Below are 12,892 nucleotides of genomic sequence, written 5' to 3' on the forward strand. Positions count from 1 at the left end.
AAGGGAGGAAGGGAGGGAGGGAGGGAGGGGAGAAATAAGAGAGAAAGGGAGAAAGAAAAAGAAAGAAAGAAAGAAAAGAAAGAAACAAACAAAGAAAGTATTTAGAATAGTACACAGAACTATGCAAGTTCAGCATTTGATATGATTACTTAAATTCTTGTGCTGATCCTATGCACAGAAGAGTTTCATATGTATATTGATACTTAAAAGCCTAGGTCTGGGCTTCCCTGGTGGCACAGTGGTTGAGAGTCCGCCTGCTGATGCAGGGGACACAGGTTCGTGCCCCGGTCCGGGAAGATCCCACATGCCGCGGAGCGGCTGGGCCCACGAGCCATGGCCGCTGAGCCTGCGCGTCCGGAGCCTGTGCTCCACAACGGGAGAGGCCACAACAGTGAGAGGCCTGCGTACTGCAAAAAAAAAAAAAAAAAAGCCTAGGTCTTCCTTAGCTAAACTTCAATTAGACCAGAAATGTTAAAAAAAAAAAAAAAAAAGAAAAAACTATCCATAAAAGTTAATAAACACAGACTCAACAGCATTTTTCCTTATATCAACCATAAGCAAAGATTCAGATCTGAGGAAAACATTTGTAGGCAAGTACAAAACAAAATGCTGCCTTAAATAAGAATTAAATTTTAAAATACTCCTTTAAATTAAAATTTATATGATTGACTACAAAGAGAACAGACGCCATAGAATTTCAACAGTTAAACTGAAACTTATCTGTACATAAGGAAAACATTAAGTACATGGATGGTTATTACTCTAGATTTTGTCTAGGGAGGGAATGGGAAATGTAAGGCCTGGAAAGTTTGTTTTTTCTGATCACCCTAACCATTGTTCCTCTACCTTTGTGCTTGGGCATCTGGAAAAGGAAGAAAACGTGTTAAACAGCTTGATGTACTGATTACTAGAAATAAATATGCATTTTCAGAAGAGAACTTAAAGGAACTAGCTAAATATTCTGGTCCATTCACTTCCTTGTACAGTAGGGTATTAGATCCTAAGGGAAAAGATAAGAAAAACAGTATTCCGGGCAAGGGAGCTCTTTCCAAACTTTGGACCAATTACTCCCACTTCTGGTATATTTTTCATCATTCCATTCCATGATTCTAATGAATGAAAAACTCTCTGGAAATATCTTTAGCTATAAAAATGGTTGTGAAAGAGGGATAATGCTAACTAAATTTTCATCCCAGGGTTGTTATTGTAAGGCTCAACAATGTGAAGCTTTTGGAGAAAGAAAGCATTCACATTCATACTAAGGTTTTTAATTACATATCCTATGCCCTGTAGGGCAATGGTACTGTAAAAATTTATGAGTTAGAACAACTATAGTACTATAAGTAAAAAAACAAAAAGTTATTTTAAGGGTCACAATTTTTAAAAGTTATAGAACTAACATTGAGAAAGGGGCTTTTAAGCTGCTATTAATCAAAATAAGAGTACAAACCGTTACTCTTTATACTTCTATAAAATCATAAGTAGGGCCTCTGTTAAGTCAGAAAATTTTGTGGGTGAAGATCATAAACCAGAATAAAACTGCAAAAGTTTTGTTCTTTTGTTTACCGGAGTGGTGACCACTACTGAATGTTGTTTATAAATTTGGGTTTTTCCTTCTCTGTTGAGTTTCTATGATGGAAAATTACCCTTTTTTAAAGCCTGACAGTAAATATCATTGATAAAACTTTATCTTGTTAACTGAATATCTTCCCTCTTTATTTTTGATTCTTACTGAAGGAGACAATAGAAAGGAAACACTAGTCTCTTTTGTACTATTTGTTAACTAGTTTAATTTAAGAATTAGACTCATTTTAAAAGCATTGAAAAGCTTAGTTCTTGGGTTTCCAATATCTTTGCTTTTCATACGTTAATAAGGAAACTAATTCCTATAATACCCATTAATGTCTTAAAAGTACCTCAAAACTCATAGAATATTAGTATTAGAAGGGATCATTTAGTTAAAACTCCATCACACTACTGAAGCCCGCGTGCCTAGAGCCTGTGCTCCACAAGAGAAGCCACTGCAATGAGAAGCCCATGCACCGCAACAAAAAATAGCCCCTGCTTGCTGCTGGCTGCAACTAGAGAAAGCCCATTCACAGCAACGAAGATCCAACACAGCCAAAAAATAAATAAAATTTTAAAAAAACTCTATCACAATTTACAAATGAGAAAACTAAGACCAAGAAAGCGAAATGAATTGCCCAGAGCACACAATTAAACAATAAAGGTCCCCAACTCCAAATCCAGTGTTCTATTAAAATTTTGTATAAACTTTTATAAAAGCTGTATAAACCCAGGTTATACATATAGTAATAATAATAACTTTAAAATCGTAAGGGCCGGGCTTCCCTGGTGGCGCAGTGGTTAAGAATCCGCCGGCCAATGCAGGGGACACAGGTTTGAGCCCTGGTCCGGGAAGATCCCACATGCCACGGAGCAGCAAAGCCCGTGCACCACAACTGCTGAGCCTGCGCTCTAGAGCCCGCAAGCCACAACTACTGAGCCCGCGTGCCACAACTACTGAAGCACGCACGCCTGGAGCCCATGCTCCGCAACCAGAGAAGCCACCGCAATAAAAAGCCCACGCACTACAACGAAGAGTAGCCACCGCTTGTCGCAACTAGAGAAAGCCTGCACGCAGCAACAAAGACCCAATACAGCCAAAAATAAATAAAAATAAAATCAATTTAAAATCGTAAGGGGCAATTAAAGGGAAATTTAATTTTCTAGTCACAATACATATGGACTTCTTTTCTGTTAGACATGAAAATCAATTTACCCTCTCATTTTTATAGCAATTTTCATTTATCATAGAATCAGAAATAAGAATATATTCTGTACAAATTATGTAATGTAATTTTGTTAAACGTAATAAATATGTATTTATAAATTGTTTTTATTTTATATCTACAACCCAAGTTATTAAAACTTATAAGAGCTTAAGAATTCATAAAGATTTTGCTCACTACCAAGCTGAGTTTTTTGATAACTCAGTGGTCCTTTGAGGAGGAGTCCCTAACATCGTTGAAAATGTAATGGCTGACACAATGATGTGGCTGGATATTTAAAAAGGCAGATTGCAAGATATTTAGCAATAACAAAGTCATTTTAGATGAAAGCAATATTGACAGGGTCCAGTTGAATTTCCTCCTTCTAGTGTTCAGTTAGCTTTTAGCAGCTGAGAAATACAAGATAGGTAAGACAACACAATTACTTGTTCCATCTCCTCAGTATATATATTGTATTTATACTGATTTACCTATAGGCCTTTTAGAATAATGTCAATATATTGGAAGAAAAGGATATTCTGATTGGTAATGCACCTTGAGCTATGTCTATTTCACTCCATTAATTGAGAGTACATATCTCAGATAATTATTGTAGCGCTTTATCTGATATGAAGGTGCTATTTCCCAAGTTAAATTGAATGGCATAGGTACTGACAATGATGGAGAAATAAAAAGAAGAGAAAGCAAAAATTAAGTAATGCTGAATGTATATACCACGCTGATACTTTTTCCTTTTTCATACTGAACTGGCATGATATAGTTTAGAATAGAGAGCTGGTCTGTGGTGTCCTCCAGAACTGCAGAGATCCTCAGTACATCTAGAAAGGAGAGTGGCTCCATGACTTCTGGGATGATTTCTACGGCTGTTTCTTTGACTGTTTCTTCATTTTCTTCTACAGCAGTAGGTGGTTCACCTGTCACTGACACTCTCACCTCAGAATGCCAGATTTTTGGAGGAAGATTTGAGGCTTCCAGCTGACTTCTAAGAATGGAGGAAAAAATAAGTCAGCCACCAAATGTTTAAAAATTACTTAAACTCAGAAGCAGAGGCAGCATGTAGATTGGCTCCTACAGAGTCCATTTTGTCATATAATATAACCAAGATAATAAACAAAAGTAGTTTGCAGATGATTCTGCTAAATACCTCCCAGTAACATTCTGACCTTCCAAAGAAAAGCAACTTACTGGTTAATAAAGATATGTAGCCTGGGCTATTTGGCTATGCTTAACCAATTTGAACTTGGGCTAAAATAAACTTTTTTCTAGCAACATCTTTAGATGCCAACCAAAACTGTCTCATGGTTAGTGAAAAATAGAACGTAGTAGCCATTCTCCAAGATGGACCATATGATTCTCACCTTCTTGTACTCTTGCCCTTTGGTAGTCTTCCCCACATTGAATAGGACTAACCTATGTAACCAAAAGAATATTGTGGTTTCCAAGGCTAGGTGAATTTGAGACATTAAAGCTTCTCCATTATTCTCTCATATCTCTCACTCTGTGGGGATCTAGATGTCTTGTCACAAGGACACTTAAGGAGCCCTGTGAAAAGGTTCATGAGGGTGAGGAACTAAGGCCTCTTGCCAACAGCTAGCATCAACTTGCCAGCTCTGTAAATGAAACATCTTGGAAGTGGATCCTCTAGCCCCAGTCAACTCTTCAGATGATTGGCCAACTTTGACTTATGAGAAATCCCCAGACAGAACCATACAGTTAAGCTGCCCCCAAATTCTTAAACCATCCAACCAAGCTACGCCTAAATTCCTGACCCACAGAAATTGTGTGAAATAATAAATGTTTATATTTTAAATCACTAAGTTTTGGGGTAATTTGTTACACAGCCATAGGTAAACAATACATGGAAATTTAACATAAGGTATTTCATATATATATATATTTTTATATATATACATATGAATATATAATAAATTGGAATTTGTAACATACTCTTCCATTCTTCTTGAGTTAGTTTTGTTAACCTCCTTGGTACATTTATAATCTCACAAAAATGCAGTCACCTAAAGTGGGAAGAAAACATTGAGATTAGTTTAAGGGAATGTTGAATGACATTTAAGTTATTTCTATACTCTTCCATTAAGAGAAAAAGAATTACAAGTGCTGTGGCTTATCCCCTCTTTTGGCTTAGCAGAGCGGTCCCGGAGATGGAAGAACCACTGCCACCGTGTGGCACAGGTGTATTAAGTAGTCAGCTTAATTATTGGCAGATAAATATAATCTTCGAGTTTCTTAAGGTAAATTAGTGTCCAGCATGGCTTTTGTATGTTTTTTAATTATATTCTGAGTATTAATTGGTAATCTTTATATAACAAATTTACTTTTCTGTTATTCTGATTACTAAAATATTTAATTTGATGGCTCCATTTCCCTGATCTGCCAGATTAACAGAATTTATTGCACCCAGACTGAGTGCAATCAGACTGAGATCACACTTAGAAAAACTATATTTATCCTGAAAATCAGTTTAACACTGCTGTTAAGATGTTACCCTTCCTCAGTAAACCAAAGTCCTTTCTGCTTAAATAAGCTTTACAATGAGAACACCCTATGGAGATTCTTGTTCTATACTGAATGAATAATGAATGGTAAGTTTCCAGTGTGATTTTGTCCACAGTAAAGTGATCGTGAGGAGGGCGGTTACAAGTATGTCTCATGCAACAAACATCTTATATGCAAAAATTAAAGAATTTTTATGTAAACTGAAAAAAAGATACTCCAAACTAGCCAAATTTTCTGGTTCAAGGACAGTCTTAGGAGGAAATAGCATGGTGTTAAGATTTTGGTTTTTTGCTGTGTTGTTGTTTCTTTATTTTTCCATTTTTTAGGCCTGGGGCATAGGTAAGTGTGCCTCACATAGGTAAGATGGGACTATGCTTATGTAGAATCCAGTGCTTTCGTTCTGTTATGGCTTCTCATTCCTCAACACTAGAAACTCAGGAGTCATTTCTGCTTCCTTCCTGCCATCCTGACATCAGCATTCCCCCAATTCAAACCACCATGAGGTCCTGTGGATTTTACCTTCAATTTCCATCTCCCCCAACACCATGCTGAATATAGCTGTTGTTTCTTGCCTGAACTACTCTAACAGCTTCCAAATTTTTTAAAATTAATTATTTTTGGTTGCATTGGGTCTTTCTCTAGTTGCAGAGAGAAGGGGCTAGTTTTCGTTGCAGTGTGCGGGCTTCTCATTGCAGTGGCTTCTCTTGTTGCAGAGCATGGGCTCTAGGCGCACGGGCTTCAGTTGTTGTGGTGTGCAGGCTCACTAGTTGTGGCGCACGGGCTTAGTTGCTCTGCGGCATGTGGGATCTTCCCAGACCAGGGCTCGAACCCGTGTCCCCTGCATTGGCAGGCCGATCTTAACCACTGCGCCACTAGGGAAGCCCCACAGCTTCCAAATTAAAAGTGATCTTTTTGAAATGAAGAACTCATCTTTTACATTTGAAAATCTCATCATGTCTCTCCTTAGAACCCTTCAATGGTTTCTCACTAACTTGGGGAAAAAAGTAAAATTCTTAACTTGGACCATAGGGCCTGCATGATCTGGGCTCCTCGGTTCCTCTCCAGATCCATCTGGCACTGCCCTTTTATTGCTCTCATGGTTCCAGCTTCAATGGGCTTCTTTCTCCTATGGAATCATGCTCCCTTCCAACTCAGGGTCTTTGCATATGCTACTCTTTCAAGTTGAACGACTCTTCCCCTCACCTCTTCACCACTGGTCCATCAGGTACTAGCTTAAATCAGTGGCATATTTCTAGGTATTTGCCATTTGCCCCATCTGGAGCCAATCTCCAGAGAGAAAATTTTTTCTCACATTACCTTCTAATGTGCCATATATTTTACTCGCTCATTGTCTTGCTCCGCCTACTAGGATGTAAGCTCCATGAGGGCAGAGCTTTCTGTTGTTCTGTTTACTGAAGCCTCCTCCGAGCCAAGAACAAAATTTCGTACATGGTAGTCAGTCATTCAACAAACTGCTGACAAAAGGAATGAATCCATAGGGCAACACATAAATGTGCAATAGTTAGGAAATGTAAATCTTTCACGTCCACTAAGCTATCCCATTCTAGTCTACGAATATTTACTGAAGACCTATGGCACGTGACCACGGTGCTGCGCGCCGCCAGAGTTTGGCAGCTGAATGACTTCTTAAAAGGCAACAAAGCCTTTTCAGGACAGTGCTGTTCACCCTCGGAGTCAAAATGAAGACTGGCGGTAAGAACTTAAGTCATTTCTGGAAAGAGATAAAGGAGTAGAAGGAGGAAAGGAGTAAGGGGGTGGTGGGGGACAAAAGATAAAGAGAAGGAAGAGCTCTCTTCTCCTGCCTTTGTGTTCGCAGTCTTTCTCTTCCTGGCTAGGATCCAAGAGTTTCCGTTCGCCCTACTGCTATGTGGTAAGAAGGAAAGATACCCACTTGTTGGCGAATCAAATCTGGGGTATTCGAGGCGGGGGTAGTCCTCCAGTCGGGCTTCACTTTTCCCGCTACAGCACCCGACGCCGCCGGAACCAAGCTAAGGTGTTTCTATGGCAACGCAGAGCTTTGGAGGACCTGTTCTTCTTCTTTAGCTGGCTACCATTTTGCCTCCCTCTGTTCCAAAGTATATAGTACATGTTGCAGTTTACAAAGATAAAAGGACTTAGGGAAAGAATTGTACGAGTGCTCTTGAACGTGGCTTATTTCAGTCAGAAGACGATTTCTGAAGCTTATTTTTTTGGCGGTGGCGGGAGATACCTAAATGGGGGGGCGGGGCGGAGAGGTGTTTACCCACGAGGCCACGCGGCGGGGCCTTCTGTTTCTTTTTCAGCCATCTTGGACCCTGTGGAGGTGTGTGTCGTTTCCGCGGCTGAACTTTGGGGGCAAATAAGTGGGGTCGGCACGGCTATATTCTACTCATGAGATGCTGGTGCGGCTCCGAGGCTCTACCAGCTAATGATTTCTATGGATTCCAGCAACAGGGAGGACAGGATGGAGCAGATACGGGAGTGATGGTGCTGGTCCCCTGACCTCCGAGAATGGGTGCTCCGGTAACTGGAGTTGCTTGCGGTCCCTAGCGGAGTAAAATATAAAATAGATGCATTTTGTCTGGCATCAGTGGCACTTTTAGGCAGGGTTCTTTGTTCATTTACTCCCACCTCAAACCTGGCTTTGCCTGTTTACTGTGTCTTTCCTTAGCTTTTCTTTCCCATTCAGTGTTTAAAAGTCTTGTTCTCTGCGAGCTTCTCTGGCTCCTTGATCTTTTTTTCCCCCATGATCGTGGCGTGAACTTTTTTAAGGCTTTCTTTTGGGGTTTCTAGGAGTTACTTCCTGTAGTGTACTGTCTTGCAACTTTAGGTTTTGTCTTCCTTTTGGAATTTGCTTAGTTATCAGGTATTCTCTGAGTTTGGGGCGCTATTCCAGAGGAGACTAGGTGGGAAACGCGCGTTGCAAGATTTTAAACTGATTTATTTTTGTTTTAAGGCCTGCTGGGAACAGGACTTCTAAAACGACAAATATGTCTGGAAGGTATGCGTTTTAACTATCATTGCTTTGTACTTGTAGTTTATTAGGCGTGAGCCTACATGTGAGTTTAAAACTGGTGGGGAAAAAATTTAGATGTTTGCTATATAGGTAACTTCTAGGTGGTTGTCATTACAAGCCAAATCATACCTGTGGTTTGTTGAAGTTAAGCGAGATCTTTTAACAGCTTATGATTAACAGTATATTTTGTCTTAGGCTGTGGTCCAAGGCCATATTTGCTGGCTATAAGCGGGGTCTACGGAACCAGAGGGAGCACACAGCTCTCCTGAAAATTGAAGGTGTATATGCTCGGGATGAAACTGAATTCTATCTAGGCAAGAGATGTGCTTACGTGTACAAAGCAAAGAAGTAAGTTGATAGTATTGTGCTTTTTGAGTTTTCACTTGATTGGTCTCATTTGAAGTTAGTTAAGTAAATGGTACTGTTGTGGTTTCTACTTTGGGAGTTCAAGGAAATTCATGGTTAGTGTTGGATATAGGTGTCTTCTGCACTTAGGAAAATTACAGCTATTGTTTTAAGGAAGGCGTCAGGTCCTTGTATTATGATCTTAAGGTTTTATAGAGCATTTTTCATATCGCTTAATTCATTTTGTTGATCTCTTGAAGTTACAATTTTTATAGATGTTTAAAGATGTTATCTCTAGAGCATTGGTTCTTAAACCCATTCCAGATCCATTAAAATCTCTGGGATAGAGGTGGGGGCGGGGGTGGAAGCAATGGGTAAACTATTGTGTATTTAAATTGTTTTTAAAGGATCTTTGGGAACATGTTTTCATCTCCCCCACCCCCCTTTCCTCCTGCAACCAGAGTGATCCTTTAAATTTTTTAATTTTTTTCCCACGCGTGGTTTACAGGATCTTAGTTCCCTGACCAGGGATTGAACCCGGGCCCTTGGCAGTGAAAGCGTGGAGTCTTAATCACTGGACCACCAGGGATTTCCCAATCCTTTAAAATTATAAGTCAAGTCATCTGTACATTGCTCAAATTCCAACTCTTCCCCATCTCATTTAGTAAAAGCTAAAGTCATTAAGGAGCTTCTAAGACCGTATGCATTCAGGGCTCCCTCTGTCCTCTCTTAACCTAGCTAGGATTCATCTCTTGGCATCGTTTGCCTTTCCACAAGCCAGGGACACAACCTCAGTTTTTAACACAAGCTGTTCCCTTACCTTCGAGTCTTTTTTCTGGTGTTAGCTTCTTAGTAAGGCCTTCCCTGGCTATTTAAAATTAAAAACAAGTTCCTCTCTCCCTACACTCAAAATGTCCTCACATTTCTTGTCCCCCCCTTCCCTGCCCCCTCCGCATATTACAGCTATTACCGTTTAAACTAGGGTTGAGGGCGACTGGTCTAGAAGTCACCTTGATTTTGTACCACACTATACTGGTTGTCTGGGTTCTCATGCCTTTTTTAATCTTCTTTTAAAATCAGCAACACAGTAACTCCTGGTGGAAAACCTAACAAAACCAGAGTAATCTGGGGAAAGATAACTCGTGCTCATGGAAACAGTGGCATGGTTCGTGCCAAATTCCGAAGCAACCTTCCTGCTAAGGCCATTGGACACAGAATCCGTGTGGTAAGTACATTATTAGCAATGTGGCACCTTTTGAATCAAACTAAGCTCACGGTGTTTGGCTTTGGCTACTAAGGACTATTGTGATTATAAAATGTCACCAATAGATCATGCCGTAAAATTAGGGGCTACTGTGTAAATGTATTATGGAACATTTTCTTGGTATTGTAAGAAAAGTGAAGGCAAAGGGTTCAAATGGATTGTGCCTAGATTTCAGGTAATTGCTAAAGCTGCCTGGGGGTGGTGGGGAATAGCACAGTTGACCCTTGAACAACGCAGAGGTTAGGGGCACTGTGAGAAATCCACGTACAGCTTTACAGTTGGCCTCTTCATCTGTGGATTCAGTCAGCTGCGGATTGTGCAGTATGTATTTACTGAAAAAAAATCTGGGTATATAAGTGGACCCACACAGTTCAAACTTGTGTTGTTCGAGGGTCACCTATTTAAATGAACAATTTTATGGCAAATATATTTATTGGGTTCTAAAGTAATTGCTAGAAAATAAAAATTCAACATACCTTTTCCTGCCATAATTAATATTTCCGATCTCTTCATCATGACAGTCTTGTTCAAATAGGTATTAGTTTTATTTTATAGAGGAAAACCAATGCTCATGCCCCAGGACTTCAGCTCCAGATTCTGTGATATTTTTAACAGGATAGCTCCTGTTTTCTTCGGTTAGGATCTATTTTTATTTTATTTTATTTTATTTTGTGGTACACGGGCCTCTCACTGTTGTGGCCTCTCCCTTTGCGGAGCACAGGCTCCCGACGCGCAGGCTCAGCGGCCATGGCTCACGGGCCTCACCGCTCCGCGGTATGTGGGATCTTCCCGGACTGGGGCATGAACCCGTGTCCCCTGCATCGGCAGGCGGACTCTCAACCACTGCGCCACCAGGGAAGCCCTAGGATCTATTTTTAATAGACATGGCTACATCCTTGGGGTCACAGGGTACTTTTGAACCCTGCTGAGCAGTTGAGATTTCTCATCAGAGGAGGTTTTTACTATCGTTAGAGGAAGCAAAATTAAATGGACTCTCAGGTTCCCAGTACTGGTTCTTAGTTAAAGAATGTTCACCTAGAAACTGAAGGCTCTAAAAATTTAGTTCCCTTCCCAGTAGGCTATAAGTCATTGGGTGCCTTTCAGAGATGGGTAATGGGACAATGGGAGATTTATTCATGTTGTGGTATTCAGTAACTGTTTGTATATAACATGCACTTAATGACATTATGTTCTTTCCCCTCCCCACCAGATGCTGTACCCTTCAAGGATTTAAACTTACTGAAAAGTAAATAAATAAAAGTGTGGATTTGTTCCCTTGTATTTTTGTTAACACGGCTTAAAAAATTCTTTGCCCTGAATTCAGTTGCGAAGTGCTTAAATGGTGCTTATACCGGAGCCCAGAGAATATGGCAATTACAGAGATTTAGACAACAGGAGGGTTTTGATGAGGATAGGATGTATCTTAATATAAGACCTTAAATGTTGGGGGGAAGGTTACAAGTAAGCTTTATTTGGGGACGGTGGAAAGGAGTATCTTGGAAGGTTTACAGTGATTGAATGCTGGAATCTAGCCTATGAAAAGTTTTGGACAAGTGGAGATACCCGCAGGAAGGATAGAAGTCAGTTTTTAGCCAGTATTGATATACACCATGAAATTTTTCCGGATTTCCACATCAAATGGATCTATAACTTTTCCCCTTATTTCAGCTGTGGTACTGGTAACTACCTCCCTCATTAAATTGAAAGAAACTGAAAATATCTTACCTTCCTAAAGTACCTTGTAGTAGCATGCACTTGCTTAATATAGATTGGTTGGGAAACTTGGGGCTTAAAAATGGTAGTTGGGAGAAATTTGAATGAGGATTATATTGATGGTATTTGGCAGCTCATTTAGATGAGATATCCTTGGGATTTGTGACTGGACAAAGCATCCAGTATATAACACTTGACTGGGAATAATGTCTAAGTTGAAAGTGTCCCTAAATTGCCACATACCTTAAAAAATCTTGGTGGGGGGTGGTCAGGATTGCCCGGACAGGGTTGCTGTCCTTTACTCCATGTTTTAATAGTAAAGTGCAGGATTGAGACGTTTTGGCATGATACAAAGGCAACTAAGCAGGGCTGCAGAATATTTTAAATCTCAGAATGTGCTGAATACAAGTTTGAACCAAGGCATCAGTTCGAGTATGGTGGATTTAGGTGTTTGATGCAGTAGCAGGTACTCCTTTTATTAACCAACAGATCTTGACATTCCATTGAAAATACCAACAGAAAACTGGGAGTTTACCAAACAGCACCCCTTTTAACAGATTTTAATTGTATTTGTTTTCTCTTAAGAAGCAGATTCTAAAAAATGATTAGCTTGAAGGCACGCAGCAATTCTACGGTTTGCTTAGTTTAATGGTGGCCCTGAGGCCAAAATTGCTGTTGGAAGTCACCGAAAAGGGGCTTGTGTTTGTACTGCCAGTCTTATTTGTCTGGCAGCAACCCTCGGGAGCCATGGCCTCAAGACAAATGAGGTGGATGGTAAGGAGAAGCAGCTTGGAGTCATTGGTCAATTATGCTCTCTTCGTGGGATCTAAGCAGTTCATTTCATGGCCCCACAACTTGAAATGTGGTTAGGGGACTTCGCTGATGGTCCAGTGGTAAAGAATACACCTACCAATGTAGGGGATGCAGGTTCGATCCCTGGTCGCGGAACTAAGATCACACATGCCGCGGGGCAAGTAAGCTCACGTGCCACGACTAGAGAGAAGCCCGTGCACCACAAGGAAGAGCCCGCACTAAGACCCGACACAACCAAAAGACATTAAAAAATAAGGGGGGGGGTGCTTCTCTGCTCGCACAGTGGTTAAGACTGCCTGTGCAGGGGACCTGGGTTCAAGCCCTGGATCAGGAAGATCCCATATGCTGTGGAGCAACTAAGCCTGTGTGCCACAACTACTGAGCCTGCGCTCTAGAGCTCATGCTCTGCAACAAGAGAAACCACCACAATGA

General features: G+C 40.5%; 2 protein-coding genes across 3 annotated transcripts in view; one reads left to right on the forward strand and one right to left on the reverse strand.

The window, feature by feature from the left end:
• Window positions 1-7,318, reverse strand: part of IQCG (IQ motif containing G) — a 40,479-nt gene extending 33,161 nt beyond the window's left edge. Inside the window, exons 1-3 of the mRNA XM_032631697.1 lie at window positions 7,222-7,318; window positions 4,740-4,810; window positions 3,507-3,774 (exon numbers count right to left, since the gene is read on the reverse strand). Coding sequence (XP_032487588.1) covers window positions 3,507-3,774; window positions 4,740-4,747 — 276 coding nt within the window. The 5' untranslated portion in view covers window positions 4,748-4,810; window positions 7,222-7,318. The remainder of the gene's footprint in view (window positions 1-3,506; window positions 3,775-4,739; window positions 4,811-7,221) is intronic.
• Window positions 7,319-7,584: 266 nt separating this feature from the next.
• Window positions 7,585-11,215, forward strand: RPL35A (ribosomal protein L35a). Of its 2 annotated transcripts, none has more exons than XM_032631617.1 (5): window positions 7,585-7,632; window positions 8,266-8,310; window positions 8,521-8,673; window positions 9,751-9,895; window positions 11,145-11,215. In XM_032631617.1, the coding sequence occupies exons 2-5, from the start codon at window positions 8,300-8,302 to the stop codon at window positions 11,166-11,168; spliced, it is 333 nt and encodes a 110-aa protein (XP_032487508.1). In that variant the 5' UTR covers window positions 7,585-7,632; window positions 8,266-8,299; the 3' UTR covers window positions 11,169-11,215. The 2 variants fall into 2 exon arrangements, with proteins under 2 accessions (XP_032487508.1, XP_032487509.1); XM_032631618.1 differs by having other exon boundaries at window positions 7,627-7,832.
• Window positions 11,216-12,892: the final 1,677 nt, after the last annotated feature.

The sequence above is a fragment of the Phocoena sinus genome, chromosome 4 (genome assembly GCF_008692025.1).
Source record: "Phocoena sinus isolate mPhoSin1 chromosome 4, mPhoSin1.pri, whole genome shotgun sequence".
In the NCBI taxonomy this organism is placed as follows: Eukaryota; Metazoa; Chordata; class Mammalia; order Artiodactyla; family Phocoenidae; genus Phocoena; species Phocoena sinus.

Excerpts from the sequence above, each read along its gene's own strand:
- RPL35A (XM_032631617.1), top strand. Across the intron at positions 8,674-9,750 it reads TACGTGTACAAAGCAAAGAA|CAACACAGTAACTCCTGGTG; the intron begins GTAAGTTGATAG and ends TTTTAAAATCAG. Across the intron at positions 9,896-11,144 it reads TTGGACACAGAATCCGTGTG|ATGCTGTACCCTTCAAGGAT; the intron begins GTAAGTACATTA and ends CCTCCCCACCAG.